This window comes from Arachis stenosperma, chromosome 3 (assembly GCF_014773155.1).
Source record: "Arachis stenosperma cultivar V10309 chromosome 3, arast.V10309.gnm1.PFL2, whole genome shotgun sequence".
Taxonomy (NCBI): Eukaryota; Viridiplantae; Streptophyta; class Magnoliopsida; order Fabales; family Fabaceae; genus Arachis; species Arachis stenosperma.
Window position 1 is genome coordinate 25,505,039 of NC_080379.1, and position 23,326 is coordinate 25,528,364.

Below are 23,326 nucleotides of genomic sequence, written 5' to 3' on the forward strand. Positions count from 1 at the left end.
CGTAGTTTGGAACTTTGGGCTGGATCAGAGCCCAATAGAAGTTTTCTTTGGATTTTGTATTTAAGCCTAAACTGAGATGCCAACTCTAAGGCCGTGTTTGGTGGCTGCGTTTGTTTCATGTAATGTCCATGTCCATAATCATAGACACCATTATGCATATCCACTCTAACTAATTTGAGTTGGACAAGTAAATAGTTTATTCGTCTATTCAAATAATTGTTAGTAGTTAAATTTAGTTTTGTATATACAATAATTATTGTCCATCGATAAATTCTTAAATAGAATTTTAATTTATGACGAATTAGTTTTTAGTAATGAAAGATACATGGTAAACAAAAAAAAATATGAAAAAAGACAAATAATTTTCTAACCTTTTATTATGCGGACATTTTGGTCACTAAATATCAAAAAATATATTATATTCCTGTCTTTTTTAAAATCAGGATATTTGGATTCCTCCACTCAACTGAGATTATGAAACATAACAGAGATGTCTGACATAGATGCCGTTATGCTGATGATGCCATAACGGTGTCCCACGTGGATGTGGCAGAAGTTTAAGGATAAAAAAAGTTCATCAACCCTAAAACGACACCGTTTTTATCTAAACCTCCTCCCAAGCTTGTCCCTGACCGCCGGCTGCAACTCTGAGAATGTATTATGTGTTTGATTAGTTTTCTTTGAGAAGTTCTCAACATTCCTTTCATTCATTAGCATCCCTATGGATGAACCTTTGCTACAACGTGTCTCCGAACTCGGGATTCAACTTGTCCACCAAACTCGTCCAAACAAGAATTTCATTGTCAAATCGCTTCGAGTAAGCATCATCCTCTCTCCCTACCCCTTATTCTCCAACAACTATTTTAGTGGGTCCTTGTCTGTATCATACTTGAATAACTTTTAAGAAATGATGAATGTCAATTACATTCAAACTGAGTTGCAATATATACATGCCAATTCTTCTAAATCATATTTTGTATCAATAGTAATCAACATAAAAGATCAGTTAGTGGAACTAGTGAAAATATTAATGACTTTTACAATTATAGACTTGTCAAATAACTCATTTGTGGGTGAAATTTCACAAGTAATTAGATAACTAAATTTTCTCAAAAGGCTCAATCTCTCACATAATAGAATCAGTGGCACTATTTCACAAACTTTGGATAACTTGAGAAATTTGGAATGCAGGATCTCTCATGAAATCAGCTGAGGGGTGAGATTTCTTTAGCCTTAACAAATTTGAATTTTCTATCAGTTTTAAATGTTTCGCAAAATCAATTAGAGGGAGCTATACCTATAGGTGACCAATTCAACACATTCCAAAATGATTCATACAAAGGAAATGCAATGCTATGTGAATTCTTTTTGTCAAAATCAAGCAATGGAAGTGAGGACAATGGACATACCTCATCATCTTTGACTTTTGAGCATGAGAAAAATTTTGAATTTGGCTGAAAATTCTGTTGCAGTGGGATAAGCCACAATGGCTTGCAAGGTTTTTAGATATCCGTATATCAAATAAGAGAGTGAAAAAGAAAGATAACAAAAACAAAGTGCATGTAAATCATAAAAGAATGAATTAGCATAGTTATTTTTTTTTAATTAACATGTCTGTAAAATAAATCCTAATGTAGATTGATATTTCTCTGTAAAATAAAACAGAGGCAGGCAATATTTACAATGGTCCTTTGAAGAAGGTTAGTGCAGCGGAATTTGGTTCGAAGAGAATGTAATAGTGGCGTTGCTGGGGATGGAAAAAGTAACCAACGGATGATGATAACGAAAAAGATGGAGACATCGTTTTCATTTCCAACCAACGTCGCGAGGCAGGCGACATTCAGCAAGTGTTGAAAAAGCCATATAGGAAGGGAAACCTTCAGCGAGTGCGAGAGGGAAGACGGGTTACAATGTTGGGTTGAATTTTTGGGTTGAGCGTGGAACGGAGTCGTTTTAAGGTTGGAGGACTTTTTTGTCCCTAAACCTTTCTGCCACAACCACGTGGGACACTGTTACGGCTACATTAGCATAACAGTATCCACGTCAGATATCTCTTTTACATTTCAGAATTTCAGTTAGACGGAAAAATCCAAATGTCCTAATTTTAAAAAAGTCAGAAACACAAATATATTTTTTAATTCTTAGAAACCAAAATATTCGCGTGACAAAAGTTTAAGAATTTATTTGTCTTTTTCTTAAAATTTATCTACTCCTATGCAAAATATAAAATTATTTCTAAAATTGATAATATTATTTTGTGTTATGATTACATGCATTTCCTCAGAAATAAAATAATGGCCAAATGCCAATTCTATGATATGACAATCAAAACTAACAAAAGTGATTTTTTTTTTTCTTTTTATCAGTGAACCACTTTTTCTTGAATTATACTAAATTGCAACTTTTTTAAATTATTTATTAATTTGCCATTATTTTCAATATTTTTTTCTGTGTTGATTCAAAAACGCCAAAATTCCTGAGGAACTATTTAAAGAGGAGCTTTCTATTCCTGAAGTGCTAAACAAGTATACGTTGATGGATAAAATAGAATAAGATTTAGATTTAATTTTAATTTTATTTGTGTTAAATTTTTTATATAAATTTAATTTTATCTTATTTATAAGTTGAAAATGTTCTAACTTTAATTTTACTTATTCTCAATCTGTGAATATTTAATTTTATTTGTAGATTATCAAAAACATACAATATTATTATATAATTTGATGAACATATAAATTAAAAATTTAAACACAAATAATACAATTATCCCACAAATAACATAATTATTTCATAAAATAACATAAAATATCAAATATTCAATTCTATATAAAAGTCTTTACTAAAATTAATAACACAAATACAAATAAAATCATTGTAAGTTTATAAAAATTCTATTTGTCGCAACATCCACCTAAAACATATTTTTATATAAACATATAACATATACATATATAGGGTATGGGTTAGTCAGATAGGGTTGAGACCCAATCCGCACCATATCCAACTCGCACGAGAATTCACTCTGCACTCAATTCTACCCGATGTAAATTGGGTTGGCAAAACCCGACTGGATTGGGTACCACGAGTAGGGTACATGCTGCCACCTTTAGTCTTACCACGGAAGTGTTGTAGCAAAACCAAATCGAAATATCTTTAAAATAAGCACAACAATTTTGTGTGTATTAGATGTGTCATATTTTTATAAATTATTGGATTTTATTAAATATAAATCAATAACTATTATAAAAGAAAAAGAAGAACATTGATAGATTATAATATATTAAACATTACTAGTACATAAATAAATAAGTATATTTTAATATAATAATTTAAATGATAAACATAATCTTTTATTTTTAAAAAATAAATATAAAATATATAAATATAAAAAATATAAATTTTTTTTATTTATAAGATTAATTATTATGTAATAAATTTTTTTAATATTAAAAAATTATATTAAAATTATATTTTGAACTGTGATATAAAAATATAAAATAATTAATTTGTTATATTAAAATTTTATTAAATAATTATTTTGTTGAAAATATTATTATATAATATAATTTTTATTAAAATATTTATAAAAATATAATTTATTTAAAATATTATATATAATACATAGACATGTTCACCTTTTTATTTTTCAATTTTTTTAGTAAAAATTATTTTAAATAAAGAAAGGAAAAAAAACTGTTAGAAGCGTGCCTTATGATTTTTTTAATGTGCTTCTTTCACAAAAAAATATGCGTATTTTTATTTTTTTTCTCTTTTTTATTCAAAACAATTTTTTTTTTAAATTAAAAAAAATAAACTATCAACATTTTCATGTATTATATATAATATTTTAAATAAATTATATTTTTATAAATGTTTTAATAAAAATCTGTGTTATATAATTATATTCTTTACAAAGTAATTAGTTAATAAAATTTAAATATAATAATTTAATTATTTGTCAAGTAATATAAATAAAATTTATTTATTTTATATTTTTATGTTACAGTTTAAAATATTATTTTAATATAATTTTTTAATATTATAAAATTTTATTATATGATAATTGATCTTAATAAATAAAAAATATATTTTTGTATTTATATATTTTATATTTATTATTTAAAAATAAAAAGTTATGTTGTCATTTAAAATATTATATATTAAAAAATATTTATTTATGTATTAATAACACCTAGTATATTTTATATTTATTATAGTCTATTAATATTTTTTTTTTATAAAAATTTTTAATTTACATTTAATGAAATTTAATTGCTTATAAAAATATGACACATCTAATATATATAAAGTTGTTGTACTTATTTCAAATATACCCACATAAAGTGTCTTCACTTTTAAATAAAGGGTAAATTATTATTTTAGTTCTCAACGTTTGGGATGAATTATAATTTGGTCCCTAACATTTCAAATGTCCTATTTTAGTCCCAAAAACTTTTAAACATTTTATTTTAATCCCAAAAAAAAATTAAACAGGTTTAATGTTGTTCCACTATTAAATTTAATACAAATAATTCGCATATTAAAGAGTTAATAACATTCGATTTCAGTATATAAATAAATTCGATGAACCAAAGATCACTAATATAAAAAAATTTTTTCTTTAATTTTGAAGCATTGATGATTGATTGTTAGGATTTGGAGTTTTATACAACAAAAAAATTGAGGAAAAAAAGTGTTACAAGAAGGTTTTGATTATGTTTTTCTAACACATATAAAAAGATATGGCTTAACTAGTAACGTTATTAATATTCATGTCACTCATTTCGTAAACTATTAATGTCAATTTTAAAATTTTTTAAAACTGAAATAAGACGTTTGAAATGTTAAAGACTAAATTAAAATTCAATTCAAATATTGAGAACCAAAATAATATTTTACTTGTAAATAAAATAAAACATTTTACTAATTATAATATAAAAAAATTATATTTGCAATACAATTTGAATCGATTTAGAACGTAAATATAAGTTGTTGTTATTTGTATTATATCGGTTTGCTTTTTTTTAAACTAGTTCAATTTGATTTAAACGGTTATAATTTGCATAGTATTGATTTGAATTTATTTTTTAATCCAATTCAATTTGAATTCTTGTGATTTGAATTGAATAAGTTGATTACGATTTTGAGAAAAAAAATTAACAATTTAAAATATTTAAATAAAAATATTAAAATTTAAATTTTGAATTAGATATAATTTATTTAAAAAAAAGTTTAATAATTAAAAAATTTTTAGGAGTAATTATCTAAATTTTTTTTGACGTTTTTAAAAGTGGACATTTTAATTTTTAAAAAGTTTTAGTCAATATTTATTTCTTATCTAAACACGCAAAGAAACAAAGTAAACACTATCCTATATTTGAGCAGATGATTTGCTGGAGATAAACACAAGGCTCACACTAAATAACATTATTAGAGTTACTCTTGGCACCATAACTAGCCATCCAATCCACAGCTCTATGTGCTTTTCGAGATACCCACTTAACGTGAACAAGTCAATGACAATATACAAATTGCTGAATCTTATGAAACAAATCTGTTACTTTAGATGAATACCCACTTGTAAAATTATGCATAATGGGCAGAATATCAAGACAATTCGTTTCACATATACTCAAACTGCAATTCTGAGCTAAAACGAACCCGCTCCAAGCACCAAATAATTCACATATGATGATAGATCAGGGGGGAATGCTTCCAGAGCAGCCCGAGATCCAACATCCCTTAGAATCTCTAATAATACACCCAAATTCCACTAATTTTGAATCCAGAAACAAGCTTGCATCACAATTAACTTTAAAACTGTTGCCTGTCAGTGGTTCCCAACACAGGTGATTTTGGAGAGACCTAAAGGCATTGTTTCGATTCCTATTAACCTGTAAGTCTTTGGCGGTAATTCTGGCCAAGGAAACAACATTGTGGTCTATCTAAGGGTTGTCAACATTGAATATGTCATTGCACCAATGTCTCCATACCCATCAAAGTCCTGCACCAAAAGACGCCTCATTATCAGCCAAGGCCTTCCGAAACCGCTTTTCAAGATCAGTACCAGCCGTCGAGTTCATGATACTAGGATCCAACATATGCCAAATTGCTTTTGATCCTTCACAGTCTCTATGGCAATGCTCCATTGTTTCCTGCATCTTGTTACATCTCTTACACATATCTGAAGAAGCTAAATGCTGCTTGAATCGAAAGGTCTCAGTCGGTAAAGCATCATGTAAGCCAAGCTACATAGTGAATTTGAACTTCTTCGGAGTGTTAGTATTCCACAACCAGTTCCATTTGCTATTGGCATTCCAATTCAAGATTTTCTCTAATAACTATCTATAACCCTCTCTTGTACTATACTTTTTTGTTGCTGCAGGACACCACTCCTATTGTGGCTCCAACTCAGTCAAACTATGATATCTCAGACCACGAATAAACCTCTTAATCTCATACAAAATAGGCGTGGTAAGACTATCAACCTCTCATGATATCCCTTTCCACAAGTCAGCCACTATGAAATCTGATTCAGAAATATGCACATAAGGAACAAGGTTGCAAAGCTTACCAAAAGGAGTCCACTCATTATACCAAACTGATTTGTGAACATCCCCAACATTCCAATGAATCCCTTCCTTGAGATACTCATAGGCACTAATAATATTCTTTCAAGTAGCTGATGAATAATTTCTACTATTTCCGCTCATACCATGCTGATTCCTGAGATATTTATGCTTCAAAACCTGCACCAACAACTTTTCGCTATTATTTAGATAATCTCATACAAACTTTTTCAGAAGCGCCATGTTAGCACAGGAAGTATCCCTAATACCCAATCATCCTACCTTTTTAGGAGTTATGGCGACCTCCCACCTGACTAGAGGCAGCTCTTTTTCAGTCGCTTGGCCTTTCCACAAGAACTGTCTCATCAAGGAATCAATTTTATTACATGCATACTTCAGAAGAAGAGAAATTTGCATGTCACAAACCAGGATAGAGGCCATAACCGATTTGACAAGACAAAGCCTCCATGCCTTATTCAGCAAGCATCCTTTCCAATTGGAGAGCTTCCTCGAAATTTTTTCAATAACCTCCTGAGCCATCCTCCTAGAAGCTCTGGCATGGCCGATGTTAATTCCCAAGTATTTATCCAAATCATTGCAAAACCAGATGTTAGATACCCCTAAGAAAACCTCTTTCCTCCTCTCCGACACCCTTTTGAAACAATGGGCCTTCGACTTATGAAGATTTACCTTCAAACCTGACGTTCTAGAAAATAAGTCCAGGCAATGCATAACCTCTATTACTTGAACTTTCGATGTCTTACAGAAAAGTAAGAGGTCATCTGCAAACATCAAATGAGAGAGTCAAGTCAATCTTGAACACCATGGTCCCTTTTCGAGACTTGGTATTCCTCATGAAGTGCATAATAGCGTGAGCAATGATAATATTCTCTGTGGTTCCTCTCCCTGAAATGAACCTGCCTTGCAAAGAACCAATGATCTTCAATAGAAAAGGTCTGAACTTGTTAACTAGAACCTTTGTAACAATTTTATAAATTACATTACATAAGCTAATAGGCCGAAACTCCCGTAAGAAAGAGAAAACTTTCACTTTAGGAATTAGAACAATGAGAGTATCAAAAATAGCCATATTTATTGGCTTATCCTCAAAGACTCACTTGACCAGCCCACACATATCATTGCTAAGAGATTTTTAAAATTCTTTGTAGAAAATTGCTTGAAATCCATCTGGCCCTAGGTCTTTAAACGAACTCATGGTCATCACAACTCTTTTAATCTCTTCAGACGTCATTGGTTCCACTAGCATTTGACAAGCCTCAGTACTAAAAGACGGACAGGAAAAAAGCCTCATAGCATCTAGATCAATATCCCCCCTTGTAGAAAAGAGTTTTTGAAAAAAAGAATTTACCGTTATTTCTAGAGTCGAAGTCTTTGTGGCCCAAGACCCGTCCTCCAAAAACAACCCATTAATTTTGTTCCTCCTTCGCCTGATGACCGTTTGCAAATGAAAATATTGTTTATTTCTGTCTCCACATCTCACCCACTGTTCTCTAAATTTTTGGTACCACAACAGTTCTTATTGAAGAAGGACAGAATTCAGTTTCTGATGCAAAATTTGCTCTTTGATCCTAAACTGTTGATCCTCTTGACTCTCCAGAATAATCTAAACATCATTCAAAAGCCTCTCTAACTCCCTTTTCTTAACAAAAATGTTGGCAAAAATATTTTTATTGAAGCTAGTCGTATCTTTAGGAACCTCCAACAAACAATTGACCGCATCTGGAGCTCCTTTATTTCAAGCTGTATGAACAACATTCTTAAAAATATTTATCTTTTTTAGTCAATATAGTTTTTGGTCAATTTTTTTGTAAGTCAATAATGTCAAATACTGATTTAGAACGTTAACTTGCAAAATGTATAATGAGTTGGACAAATTAGCCCTTGTAGCCAATGGACAGATCAATCCCTATAAGCATTGCAAAAACGACATCGTTTTGTTTAGGTCTCACAAAACGTTGTGTTATAAATCTCTCTCCTTTGTAGTTTTGAACCAAGTTCTTTTGTTGGAGCCTGATAAACCCCAATTTGGTGGTTTATCTTGTGTTGAATTTAGAGAATTTTATCAACTTTTTTCACATTTATTCACAAAAATAGCATAGTTTTGTAAATTCTCCTTAAATTGTGCCTAAGAGTGAAAACATATTTTTTTTAGGTCTTAAAATAGCTAAATTTAATTCACCTTGATTCCATTCGATGCCTTGATATATTTTTTAAGTGATTTCATGCTTAGAAGGCAAAGATTAGATTGAGGGAATGAAGAAAAATATATATATAAAAATGGAGAACTCATGAAGAAATGAAGGAACTGCTAAGTTGTCAATCCTGACCTCTTCGTACTTAATCGACCATAACTTGAGTTAGAGAGGTCCAAATGAGGCGGTTCCAGTTGCGTTGGAAAGCTAACATCCGGGAATTCAAAATGATATAAAATTTTTGATAGTTGCTTAGCGTTTAGGGATGCGTACACGTCGTTCTACGCGCATGCATCGCATGATCAGCGTGACTCACTAAAGGCAACTCGTGGCCAGCAATTTCTGAAGCATTTTGGGCACAATCCAACCCATTTCTGATGCTATTGAACCCAAGGATTGAAGGGGGATGAATCAAGTAGTGTTAGTTTGGAGTTTTCATCATGTTTTAGGTTAGAATTCTAGAGAGAGAGAAGCTATATCTTCTCTCTAGAATTAGGTTAAGTTTAGATTAGGATTTTCTTAGATCTAGTTTTAATTGTTGTTTCCATTTACTTTTCCTTTCAATTCCTTGTTGCTACATCTTTACTCTCTTAGTTCTTCTTGTTAATTTCTTCTATTTTGCTTCTTTTACGTTGATGCACTTTTGTTCCCTTTGATTTCAATCAATGCAATTTATGTTTGATGTTCTTATTGTTTAATTACTTTCTTATTGTTATTTCCTTGCATTTGGTAGTGTTAGATTTTATATTTCTTGTCATTTTATTGTGCTTTCCTTTTATGCCTTTTAAGTATTTGATAAAATGCTTGGAAGGATGTTAGAGTAGATTTTTCTATTCTTGACTTGGGATGGTAACTTAGGTGACCTTGAGTTACTAATGTCCAAGTGATTGATAATTGATGTCCATTGACACTAGCTTTCACTAAGTCAATTAGTGAGTGACTAGGACTTATGGAGTGGGATTGATAAGGCTCATTTGACTTTCCTTCACTCGTTAGAGGATGACTTAATAAGATTGATCCTTGCAATTATCATATTGTGGTTAGTGATAAGAATAGAGATCCTTAACCATCAACTCTTGCCAAGAGCTTTTTACCATTTGAGTTCCTTTACTTTCTTGTCATTTATGTTTCTTGTCTCTTATATCAAAAACCCCAAAAGATACAATCTATAGCTAATAATTGAGTACTTCATTGCAATTTCTAAGGAGAACGACCCGAGATTAATACTCTCGGTTATTTTATTGGGGTTGAACTTGTGACAACCAAAATTAAATTTGATTTGAGGATTCGTTGTTGGTTTAGAACTATACTTACAATGAGATATTTTTGTGAAAATTCTTTATCATCAATATTCCTCGCATCAGAGCCTCCCAAGCTTGAAATCTCCACCATGAATTTCCTCACGCCTTGCTTTGAGTCGTGGTTGAAACACTTCAACTTAGTTTGGTAAAACTTTTAAAAGATAATTTTTTACCATGAATTTTCTCACGCTTTGCTTTGAGTCGTGGTTGAAACATTTCAACTTAGTTTGGTAAAACTTTTAAAAGATAATTGTTTAAAAAATATAGCATTTATGTTTTGTAAATCAAATTAAAAATGACTTTTAATAAACACAACCAACAATAATTTCGTTTGGTAAAATAAGGTTTAAAATTTAAAAATACTATAAAAGACATAAATTTAAACGTTAAATTTAAAAATTAGTTAATATATAAAGTTATATTTGACTGTTAAAATTTAAAAAGTACAAACCAATTTTAAAAAGATTTACCTTAATTGTTTTCAAAAGTATTGCAATCTTTTAAAGTCAAACACAAAAACATGTTTTTTTTATTTACTAAACACAAAATGAGAAACTTATATTTTTAAAAAGTACAAATATCTTTCCAAAAAAATTTACCAAACCTAGCCATAATGACCACGTCTATTTTGTTCTGAAACGTTCATTTGTATACTATTCTGAACCTGCCAGAGCCTAGAAGGTATTCTACTGTTGTGTGGCTGAGTTCATCGTAAGAGAATTTGTGGTGCCAGTGCTCCAGTTTCCAATCTTCGATCTCTACTTCTTGCTCCTTCATCTTGTTTCGCAACCAAAGGTAACAAATTGAAACGAGATTGCCATGAAAGCAGCGCAGAGCGCAGAAGAGAACGACTTTGGCAACTACGCCGCTAAAGAGAGAGGAACAGGAGGATGCAGGCTGGTGGAATGGTAAATTAGTTGTTTTTATGTCTCTTGCAAAACCTGAATTGATGAAACTCCATGTGATGTGATTACACTCTGTTCTTCGATCCAATTGGTTTTAGAAGCAGATAACTTAACTAACATTTCAGAAGACGTAGTTTGCGATTGCTGAATCTGTTTAGCCGACGACTATCATATGTAGTTAAACTTCACCCACTCAGAGATAGAGATAGAGATAGAGAGGGAGGGAGGGAGAGAGAGAGGGGCTAGCTACAGGGACTAATCTGTCATGACCATAGGGATTGATATAGCCACTAGCTATAGGGATTTATCCAGCCACTAGCTATGGAGACTAGGCATTGGCAACGAGTTTCTACCAGGGCTGCAATGCCTTGTGATTTCGGTAATTTTTTTTAATATTGATTAAATATATGTGTAATACGTTATTGAAAAATTAGGTTTTTTTTATACGGTGTTTTTTTTATTGGTATTTGTTTAAATCGGAGGGTCTGATTTCTTTGAAAAAAAAATAAACTGCAAATCGAAGGGTCCGATTTGTATTTTTTATTTTTTTATTTTTAAAAATAAAAATCGGACGGTCCGATTTTAACATTAAAATTTTTTTTATTTTCGAAAACACAAATCGGAGATTTGTGATTGTTTGTTTGAAAAATAAAACAAATCGGAGGGACCGAATTGTCTTAACCATAGCAAGGTAAAGCACCTCTCTTGTCACACCATTCAGAGATACACTCTCCTATCTCTCACATGAAAAAGAATTCGCATGTGATTTCTCACCCTTAAATAATTTTTTTCATATTTTTTCTTAATCTTATGAAATAAATTGTGAGAAATTACACTTTATCTTTTAAAGTAAAATTCAAAATTTAAAAAATCCAAATCCTAAAGGTTCGCATTGTTGACAAAAAATAAAAAATAAATTCTAAAAGGCTCTCACATAAATAAATCCTAAAATATTTAAAAATACGATAAAAAAATTAGATATTAAATATATATCTAAAAATATTTTTTGAGATTAAATTTTGATACAAATTTTTGCTATCATTATTAAAAAAAAATATTTTCATCTTTAAAATTTATTAAATTTTTTATGAAGTGAATTTTTTTTAAAAAATTATTGTGACATTTTTAAATATTTAAATATTGTCACAAAAATTTAGAACAGCTAAATATGAAAATTTTTTTTGTTACTTACAAAAATTATTGGTTCTTTTCGTGGTATTTTAAAATTATTCGAGGATTGTTTCATCGATAACATATTTTAAAGAGTTTTTGGTCAATGACCGAATCTTTCGAATACCGAATAAGTATTAAATCCTTATAAATATAACACAACTATAATAAAATTTAATATAATTCAACCAAATATATCAATTCAATTATAGTAAAATCTAATATAATTTAACCAAATGTATCAATTCAAACTCAATTTAATCAATATATACCTTAATCTCTGCCCGGTCCCAATTTATTTAGGGGGCAGGTCCTTCTCTTTTTTTTGTTTGGAATTAAATCTCAAAGTAATGCTTGAATTTATACTCAAACCTCAAAGTGATCCCTAAAGTTAATAATTATTTAAATTCATCTTTGAAATTCTCCTCCAAGACTCATAGTATCCCCAAAATAATTTTCATCCTTCATTGCCATTGGAGAATTAAATTGGACTGAAACAATGTCGTTTTGTATTTATACAAAAAAATTAATCCCCAACACGTCGTCGTTTAAAAAACATAATCCTCAATTATCTTCACCAATTCTCTTCTTCATACCGTTCTTCTTCTTCTTCAACTTTATAGTAGCAACAACAACAACATCATCATAACCAGCAAAAATTACAAAGTTAAGAAAACCAACAATCACAAAAGATTATAAAAAAATTTAGCAACAATCAAAAAAGATTAATTAATCTAGATAACAAGCACCAATCAACCTAAATAGCAACAATTACAAAAAAATAGCAATAGTTACAGAATAAAAAACAAAACCAACCATTACAACTATATTAAAACAGAATTAGCAGCAGCAACAATCACTCAAAACATTAAACAATAATGATTAAATAACTGAAAAAAATTAAAAGAAAAAACTCACCTTGGCTACAAAAAAAAGGATGGAGAAGGACACAGAGAGGAGGCAAGAGAAGAGCACAAACAGCTACGAGTAGAGAGGAACGGAAATCTGCTATTATTGTGGAGCTATTGGTGGGCCTTGCAGTCGCTAGCGAGTGGGCGCGCTTGAGAGCGATGACGGTGGAGACAGTGGAGTGGGAAAGGTTGCCGGAGCATCTCGATCTCGTAGTAGTGAGGAAAAATTTTGCCTCTACCATTGTGAGTGAGAGAGTAATGTTGAGTGTAAGAGAGTAGGATTGGAAAAGAGGACTCAAAATAATTTTTTTAAGTACAAAATAACATTGTTTCAATCCTCTCTAATGACAAAGATTGACGGATATTATTTTAAAAATTACTGAGTTTCAAAAAATAATTTCAGAGACAATTTGAATAATTATTAACTTCAGAAATCATTTTGATACTCGAGTACAAATTCAAGAACTAATTTAAAATTTAACTCTTTTTTTTGCTATCAACACTTAATAGCCATTCGTACAAGTTAACGTTCCAGTTCAGTATTTGACGTTATCATATGGAAAAAATTAAAATTAACCCACAACTATATCGACTAACAAAAATAAATATTAGAAATAGAATTGTGTAATAAACATTAGAAATAGAATTGTGTATTAAAATCCTTTTGAAAACTAAAGTGTCCACTTTTAAAAGAGATTAATTTGGGTAATTATTATGGGCAATTACTCAAAAATAAAAAAAGGAAAACCATAATGCCATGATTAACCGAGCCCCCAATTAGGCATCATAACTCCCAAAACTGAGTAACCCAAATCGAACACTAGGATGGAAATTGTTTCACACTTTGATAATACGTTTTGTCTTCGGAATTAATGGAGGGGAATATTCATATCTGATTATTCTTGATCAAGTAATCGTGTAAGAATATAATTATAAATTGACAAATGAACTGACAAAGCTAACAATACAAACTGAGATTACCTGAACAGTAGTTTCCATCCTTTCATCCAAACAAAGGAATATGACCAAATAATTTCTTCTACATTTTGAGAAAATGTTAAATCCGTACGTCAACTATAAATACTGTTCAGAGACTAGATAAATAAAGCAAACAAAAAGGTATCAGTGTGACCCTCATTCTTCCCTATAATCTGGATTCTCCTTCAATATAACAAAACCTTCGAGAATAGGCGACAAGGGAAGATATCTGCAAAAAAAGTGTTAGTGTTAGAAGACAACAAGAGCCTAGTCTTAAACATACAAGGCAGTCATATATTACTTTTCTGTTGCTAATTCTGCCCTATCCCCAGCAGCCAGAAGAACAGGCGTGGAGTGAGTCTGGAAACCAGTGATCGTTTTTGGGCGACCTGCTTGTCCGACCACATCTACTGCTTGACCGACCCTAACAGGGACTGACAGAGGCCTCAAGTCCTCGTCCACTGTCAACAACATCCTCGGCTGTTGCAAGAGAAACAAAGCAACTCAGATAGGGCATAAAAAAGCAGGAAGATTAGATAACAAAGAGTTCAGATAATGAAACAAACCTGCATTGCCAAAACAAGGAAGTAGAGAACATAGTGATATTTTCCAAGCACAATAGCTTTCATATCAAGGCATGCATGCAACATGGTAATTAGTCCAGCAAGTGCTGTCCTGTAAAAATCGAATAGAACAACTTTGATTAAAAACATAAATCAGGGGAGAAGATAGCCACCGGCATCAAAATTAATTGATGATTAAAATCTGATTAGCAGAAAAGGTTTTACTCACGGTGATAATAAGAAACGGTCAGAATGATATGGATTAAGTGTCAATAAGCCCTTTCCCAGATGCACAAGACCTTGTGCAATCCGCACCTGAAGATGTAGTGAATGAAATTTAATGACCAAAACAACATTGAGAATTGAAAAAAATAAGGTAACTTGGATGAAGCATACACAAAATAGAAGGCTGGTATCCTTGTAGTAATAGCTTGAAAGATTGCGAAGCATGCCAGCAATTCGGGCATTGTTTGTTCCAGCACCAATCAGACCCAAGGAGATAACTGCCGCCTGTAACATAGTAAATATAGTTTTAGCTACAAATAGTGAGTTATATAGAACATACTGAGAACTAGGTTCTAATATCTTTACCATTGCCACTTCTAGATCAGTATCATGGCTAAGTCTGCTTAAGGTATCCATAACATTGACCTGGCACAATCCAGTAAAGGGTCATCTAAAGAGAAAATCAGATGCGACATCTTGGCCCAATAATTATAATTACAGACATTCAATTCGATAATCTTTTCTGAGAAGAGAATGCATCTATAAAGACTACAAGTCTGCAGCCATGGGAAGCAAGCCCCATTTTTACCTTTGGATTCGATATACACAGTAGACCAAGTGCCAGAGGAACAGCTCGGCGGATATTTTGCTCCCCATACTGTAGAAGATGCTCTAATGATCGAATAGCCATTTCTAGTCCTAATTCTTCAGCCATTGCTACCATAGCTATTCCAAGCACCGCAGGACCCTGATGCGTTTCACCTTTATCAAGATGTTGTGAACAATGACCCAAGAGATTTTGAACCTACATGGTAGGAAGAAGTGTAAGAAAATTGTGAATACACAAAGCTGCAGCATAGATTTATTTCTAGAAAATCTGTGATTGAATTATCGTGAGCACTGTACCTTGAGAACATTCCCAGTTCCAGCGTAGGCACATGATAGGAGTGTCATGTCACAATACTTTCTAATTTTTTCATTAAAAGTCTTCGACACTTCAGCAGTCGCCTCCACACTTTCCTGTGTCACAAAACACAATTTGAAGCAAAGAACCACAATCATTGGTGACCATGACCGCATTTCATAATAGAACTCCTAACTATATAATATTAAATAAGTAAAAAAGCAGAACAATTGAAGAACCAAAAGGCATATAAACAAAAGATAACTAGACACACAATAACTACCTGCTTTCCAAGATATAGAAGACCAAGGCCAAGAGGTAAAAGTCTTGTAAGAGGCTCTCCTAACTCAGACTCGCTCCTATCCATCAGTGCAAATATAATTGCTTGAGCGACTTCCTCATTGCAAGAACCCACATAGATCAAGCCCAATGAAATAGCAGTGAAAGCAATCACATCAAGTGAAGCTTTAGCATCATTCAATATAGGTGCCAATTTGCAACGTAACTGAAAAATGCAAAGCATAAATCAAAACTTTTTGAATTTGAAAATAAAAACAGGCATACCTCTCTCAGCTTTACTAAAACAAAATTCCAAGAAAAAAATTAAGAGAAACAGCTGACCTGCTCATTCTGGGATCCTGCATAAGCAATTCCTAATCCCATAATTGCACCAATTCTAATTGATGAGTCTTCTTTATCTGTGTAGTCACCTAGAAGTGCCATAGCCTGAAAGTAGTAAAATAAGAATCAACATGGAAACAAAAATATGCAACATATGGAAGCAAGAAGAAGAACTTGAACCCACAGGATCACAGTCATTCTTGATACCGCAATTGACAATTCCAACTCCCAATAATGCACCAGCAATGACGTGGTTATCATTGCTATGGAAGTACTTGTCAATTTGTGCAAGTCCAGAGTCAACATCCCAGAGTAAAATCATACCCTGTAATAATACAAGTTAGAAATAATGGAAGTGGCATTCCTCATTTATCAATAATGAAAATGAAGGTATAAATTTATACCAAACTAGCTGCGGCACTAGTCTTCCCATGTTCCTTATTTTTAAAAAGCCAATTTCCAGAAGAACCACTACTTGAAGAGTCAGATGGGACAGTCATTAGCTTATCCTGTAATAATGACAGAAAGAAAGGGAGAAGTTGGGAAAATAGAAAACATCAATAATGTAAAAACACAATAAATACGAAGATACAAAATCCTGAATTATAAGGTACATTGTACCTGACCAAAACCAGCATTTACAAATGCATTTACAAAAGTAGCAGCAAGGTTCTGTCTAGCTGAATCGACACTTGCACCAGCACTAGCCCGGCCATCAAGCAAGTGTGCCTACAAAAGACCAAACAATTTTGAACATTAGATTCCGAGCAAATTAAAAAATTAAAAAGAAAACGCTTCTAATATATATCGGCCATGAACACATCAAAACTCAGAAGACAAATTCTTTTAATAAAAGAAACTCTAGAAAGCTTCAGCAGCTTGCAGCAGTATGCATGTGTATAAAAATTCTCTGTTAATCCAGGCTATCGTGCTGTAAGGCACCAAATCCTGTATCATATCTAAATATCTAATACTAAACCTGCAATAAAATTCAGTTTTATAAAATCAAGTCTTATCCCAACATCTAAAGGCATTGGAAGTAACTAGATACAGCATTAGTTAAGAATAAGGTGCCAGCAATGATCAAGTAAGCCACACCTTGTATATATCCTCAGGGGACTTCGGCTCCATGACTTCAATATCACGAGCAAGAGTCAGATATCCCTCACTTAACTTAGTATTGTTTATTATCTCCTGCAATATTTCTTTCTCATCCTCCTCCGGAACTAACTCATCATCAAGCTCAAAAGTAATTCCCTACAAGTAAACAAACACAAGAGATAGTTAACAAAAAAGAAAAACCAGCTAAATGAAAAATCTCAAACAAAATGTGAAATATTTGTCTCTGTCTGCCTCTAGCTTATTTGTCAACATCAAGCAGTATCCACAAACTCTCAAATGATTACTATTTACTGATCCAGGTTAGCTCTTGACATGGGTATATTACCATCATTTCTGCTAAGCAAAAATTCCAGGACTTACATGACGTGCAAGTATGTAACAGAATTGCTTCCTTCGCTGCGGATCCTTGCAAGAGGTAAACACCTGTCTCACATACTGTCAAAAATAGTGTTAGTTATAAACAGCAATAATAATTTAAGCAACACATAAATTATTTCTTCACAAGTATTGGGAATACAAGTACAAATTTAGCAGATGATCTTATGAATTCTCTATACAAAAAAACACGAGAAAAAAATGTTCATAAATCACAATCAGAAAATAATTGAGACCCAGAAATCCAGTGTCACACCTGCAGGTTATCCAAGAACAATGCAATTTGGAGTGCATTTGGATATTCCTCAAATTTTTGATAGGTCATATATGCAATGTCCAACACTAGCATGTCATCTGGTCCGGGAAGGTATCTGAAGAAGTAAAATATAATAAGTAAATAATAATATTGTTAATGCATCTATGACAGTGTCCAAAGTCGAATACCCCTAAAGAACAGTTGATCCAAGAAAAATCGCATATAAATATCGATGTAAAATGATAATAATTATGACCACAATAACTATCTCATGATCATCCCTTCAAACTGTTCCCTCACAGCGAAAGTCAAACTCCTTCTGAAACACCAGTACATTGTAAAATACCATTCTTAAAATTTCCAAAATCAAATCAACAAATTAAATCCATAATTATGACAGTATAACATAACAATTCAATCTATCATCACAAGTAAACAAATAACACCCATACCACACCATTGTCTTCCACAACCCCAACAACAGTACAAGCTAACCACAGTTCAAATCAGAACATTACATCACTTCAATTCACAGCAGTATAAGGATAACTCTTATTGTTAAATAACATAATGGTTCAGAAATAAATACTAGAGATACCAAACATGTAGGAAACCAACAAAAAGAGTAACAGATTGCCAGACAACCAATAAATTCATTAAAAACAGGAGATACGAAGTTCGTGCACAATTAACTAATGATAAACTTCTGTTTTTCAACCTTTCTTTGTATCTGTCCTGAATTTAATTGAATTCTCTTAGACAATAAATAAAAGAATCCTCATTTTCACTTACTTAGCTGAACTGGTGAGATATAAGCAGGTCCTCTTAAAACTCGTCTTGTCAACATGATCAACCAACATATCCAGGTCTTCCACCTATATATTAAAAAAGTAACAGATGTAACTCACAATATATGGTAGCTAAGACACATCATAAAATGCGATCTAGCATATTACCTCCATCAAAAGATCAACAGCCTCAGGTTCTGCATTATGCTGCAGCACAATTGAAATTAGTCAAATTGTTGAAAAATATACTCTAACATTTTGTAGTGCCCTGATCATTTTTCAAAAGCAAAGACAATGGGCATATGTCATACCTTCATGTGAAAAGCAACTATTTGTTGTACGAGTTCCATGAGATCATCTATAGGAGCCTCTTCACTCTGTGAAGAGAGAATTAGAGCATGAAATCTTAGATTGTAAAGGAACTTGACAATCTGGTATGGGTAAACTACACTACATAGTAAAGCACAACTCAAATCAAATCCTTAGCCAAAGACCTGATATTTAAGAGACAATATTATATTAGACACTTATCACTACAATTACATATTAAACTTGTGGTTATTAAGATCTATAAGTAGAGCTAACAGGACTGGTGAATGGGTGGGCACGTAGGTATTCCCACATTGAATTCCTAACTAAACACTAACTACACCCTAGCACAAGGACTGCGAATGTACCTGAAGCTAAAATAATGGGACACCAAATGATGCACACTGTACGGTGTTGCAAAATAAGTTTAATGCAATTAAGTCCTACTTTTCTTCTGCTTTTTTCTTTTTTTGGGGGGGTTATACTATGTCTGATGATATAGTATTGATATCAATGAATGTGGTGATACATGCATACTAAACCACATTTAACCTAAAGCTATAAATAGTAATCATCTGAGAAAGCTAGAAACCCAACCTGTCGTTTTGCATACTCTTGGGCGATCTCTCCAGCCAGATTCCTAACAAAAGATACTATCAATCAGCAGAAGTATGATACTCCATTTCATTCAGACTTCATCGACCAGAATTTTAGTTTCAAATCCTTTAAGTTGTTTGCTTACAAAACAGCAATCCATCTTCCAAAAATGAAAAAACAGACCTGAACAAGAAAAGAAATTCTCACCTAACATACTCGTGGCCCCAAGAACCAATATCACCTTCTGAACCCAGTAACCTGTACTTGAGGCTTTCCTGATAGAGTTATAAACCACACAGTAGTCAAATATGGAAAGTTCATTTCACCAAAGTAACCATATGATTTCAATTTATTTTTAAATATCAATTAATACTTACTCTCTCCCCTTCAGCAGACATAGTAAGGGCCAGAACTGATAATATGTCAGCTAAGTACTTCTGCATTGGCAAAAGACAATTCAGTTAATCACCAAAATACTACCATCATTGTCTCATAAAGCCAGCACCAAAACCACATAAATAACCTTACCTTCAAATCAGACTCTGCCATTGTCTCATAATAGGCCTTCAAGGTTCCATAATGTGGACGAAGAAACTTCAACGGCTTGGGAACCGAAGTCATGGAGCTTGTTGAAGTACGAATTTCTTGTCTGTAACACAACCAAACGTTCCAGATTCAATCCGCTTTCAACAAAATGCTAAGTTAATCATTCAAATCATAGAGTTAACTCTCATCACTGAATTCTCAAGTACAAACTAGGTTTACCTCATGCTCTCAAGAGCAACCTTTTGCAAAGCTGGGTCGGAATCCTGAACCCTCTCCACGTACAACTCTAGCTGCTGCTTCAACGCCAAATCCTCATCGGACTGCACGAATTTCCCCAGAAAAATGAAATTTTTCTCTCCATAAGTTAAATAGAAAATCCTGAACCCTAGAATTCGAGTAACAACATAAACTAAAACTAGAGGCCAGGGTTTTAGACTCACCAGATCTTCGTTCTCGACTTTCTTCTTGTTCACGACCTCGTCGTTGGCGGTGCTGGTGCCGCTGCCACTGCCACCTCCTGCGGCGGTGCGATTAGGATCGGGCGCCATTGGAGGAGGAGCTGATAAATTGAAAAAAAAAAACCTAACTGGGAGTTACTGAGAAGAGAATAGAAGGATTATGCTGCGACGAAAAAAGTGGGAAGGAAAATTTTGGAAGTGCTGTTGATAGAAAAAGAAAGAACAAAAGAAAGTGCACACGGCACAAGACAAGTCGATCTTCTGAAGCTATGGAACTTTGGAGTGAAGAGTGAAAGCATATAGCAGAAGCATTATGGTTTTCTTGTTCAGGAGGATTTCTTTTGTGGTCCATTGGCCCGTTATTTTAGAACATCAAGGCCCATTTCATGGCCCATCAAGAACCTGGACTTCGTCATCAGTAAGACCCAAAAGGAATCAGAAAAGATAAAAGAAATAGAAAGTCCTTAACATCACAAATCCTCAAATTTCACTATCAGCCTTTACTCATCTTTATTTCCCTTCCTTCATCACCGAATTACACTTGAAAAAGAAAGAAAAAAAAAAAAGAGGAAGCCGCGAGTGAGAGAGATTTCCATGGAAACATAAACCTTCGGCGTTTGATATTTTAAAATTCGTAACTCCAATAAAAAATCTAATTAATGAAAGTGTTTGTATTTTTTTTTATATGTTGACATAATTTTTGTTCAGTAAAAATTGATAATGACATAGCTCTTTTTTTCTTGAATTCGGTTAATTAGAGTTCTAAAATACAAGCGATTCGTGAAGTTTTTTACTTCAGCGATTCGATCAGAAAACTTCTTCAAAATTTCTGTTGCGTTAATTTCATACGGAAGTAGGATTTCGATAAATTCTCAATAAATAAATGTGTATTGAATAAGTGATCTGATATTGTGATTAATTGTTGATTGAATTTGACTGAATTTAAGTTAAATTTTTGTAATATATTGATATTTGTAATTAATTAGTTTGGGGATCGGTCAATTTAAGTACCGCCAAGAACCGATATTTTAATGAATTTGGGGTTGAAGTGTTGTTGGTAATCAAGTGAAATTGGTGAGATTTGATGATGACATTGAAATTTAATAAAAAATGAATTGATGAGTTGATGAGATGATTTGAGATATAAAAATGGTTAGATTTTTGAAGCTGTTGGATTTTTAATTGGTTTGATTTTATAAATGTTTTTATATTAGAAATAGTTTTGATTTATTGGAAACGATTTGAAAGAGTTTGAGAAATGGTTTGGATGAGACTCGAGAATGGTGGCAAAATCCGAGTTTTAGGGGAGAAGCTACCGAAATTTTGTTATAAAATTTAAGACTTTGTTTGGAATGTTATTTAGAAAAAGATTGAATTTGAGAAACTGTATTATTTCATTTTTGATTTATTGAGAAAATAGTTATGTTTCGAGTTTAATTCATTTAAGAAAAGTATATGTTTTGAGTTCAATTTATTTAGAAAATAATTATTTTACAATTTTAAATTATTTAAGAAAAGTATTATGTTTTAAGGTTGATTTAAATATAAAAGGACTTATGTTTTGAATTTGACTTAAGAATTTTATTTGGAGGAGTTTTAGTGAACTTTAAAAGTAATTGAATTTTGACTGAATGATTTCGTTTTGCGACGTCTTTGAAAAAGTTAAAGAATTAGTTTTAAGGATAAAACTGAGATTGATTTTGGTTTTGAAATTGGTTCGAAACTTCTGATTTGTCTGATTTATCTGATTTGGTTTTGATTTGATTTAGAAACTTTATTTGATGAATACAATTTAAGAAAATAATAATTGTAATGAACTTAAGAAAATGAGATTGGCTGCCACTCTCCTAAAGTCTAGAGGCCTTGATGAGGTGTTTAACTAATAAATGATTTTTCTTTGTCTTTTGGAAGAAGAATTAGTTTAGGTAAAATTGTTTTAAAGGTTTTGGTGAATGTCACAAAGAGGTGGTTTTGGTTTTAAAAGAAAAAGAGAAGATAAATCGGCACGTGTGATTATGGAAAGGTCACGAGAGAGGGACAATAATATGGTTAAGGTGTCGAAGGATAAATGTTAATAAGTCGTGGGCTTTGTTTGTGATTGTGTGGGGATGCCCATAAATATGGAATGGCTTTCAGGAGAAGGGGTTACATGCTTCAGCTGGAGAATCAGCGCCTGCAAGTACTTGCAGAGGTCATGATCGACATACTTCAACTGGAGAATCAGCGCCTGCAAGAAGTAGAAACTTGCAGAGGTTATGTCGCTGGAATGCCTTATCCGACTTGCGAGTTGGATTACGTCGGGTGCGGATTGAAACCTACAAGTGAGCTCATTACCTGCGATAGAAATAGGCATGCATCATCCTTGTTTGCATATTTTGCATTTGGTTCGGTGTTGTGAATTGTTTGTGATTGCTTAAGTGTGTTTGTGATTTTAATTGCTTGTTAATCTGAACTTCTATGACTGGTTATTGTTCTGGGTCCTTGTGCTAGGATGTGAATTAAATTGAGTTGTGAT

At 32.3% G+C, this 23,326-nt stretch overlaps 1 protein-coding gene across 1 annotated transcript; it reads right to left on the bottom strand.

The window, feature by feature from the left end:
• Positions 1 to 13,938: 13,938 nt before the first annotated feature.
• On the bottom strand, positions 13,939 to 21,089 carry LOC130968452 (26S proteasome non-ATPase regulatory subunit 2 homolog A). The gene is made up of 25 exons (XM_057893733.1): positions 20,794 to 21,089; positions 20,573 to 20,673; positions 20,336 to 20,456; positions 20,185 to 20,244; positions 20,015 to 20,082; positions 19,808 to 19,850; positions 19,213 to 19,278; positions 19,070 to 19,108; positions 18,906 to 18,988; positions 18,114 to 18,228; positions 17,843 to 17,917; positions 17,459 to 17,617; positions 16,982 to 17,089; positions 16,765 to 16,869; positions 16,545 to 16,685; positions 16,361 to 16,465; positions 16,023 to 16,244; positions 15,742 to 15,855; positions 15,425 to 15,640; positions 15,202 to 15,261; positions 15,007 to 15,120; positions 14,840 to 14,925; positions 14,614 to 14,722; positions 14,349 to 14,527; positions 13,939 to 14,276 (listed from the first exon to the last, which is right to left on the bottom strand). Exons 1-25 carry the CDS (start codon positions 20,899 to 20,901, stop codon positions 14,204 to 14,206), a joined length of 2,670 nt encoding a protein of 889 aa, XP_057749716.1. The 5' UTR covers positions 20,902 to 21,089; the 3' UTR covers positions 13,939 to 14,203.
• Between the last annotated feature and the right edge of the window lie 2,237 nt (positions 21,090 to 23,326).

What these genes read in the sequence shown, in the direction of transcription:
- LOC130968452 (XM_057893733.1), bottom strand. Translation starts at nt 20,901, where the DNA reads ATGGCGCCCGATCCTAATCGCACCGCCGCAGGAGGTGGCAGTGGCAGC. An exon ending in TGTTCTTGGATAACCTGCAG is followed by an intron (nt 17,918 to 18,113) that starts GTGTGACACTGG and finishes TATTTTTGACAG; the next exon opens with TATGTGAGACAGGTGTTTAC. An exon ending in CTAGTGCCGCAGCTAGTTTG is followed by an intron (nt 16,686 to 16,764) that starts GTATAAATTTAT and finishes GTATTATTACAG; the next exon opens with GGTATGATTTTACTCTGGGA.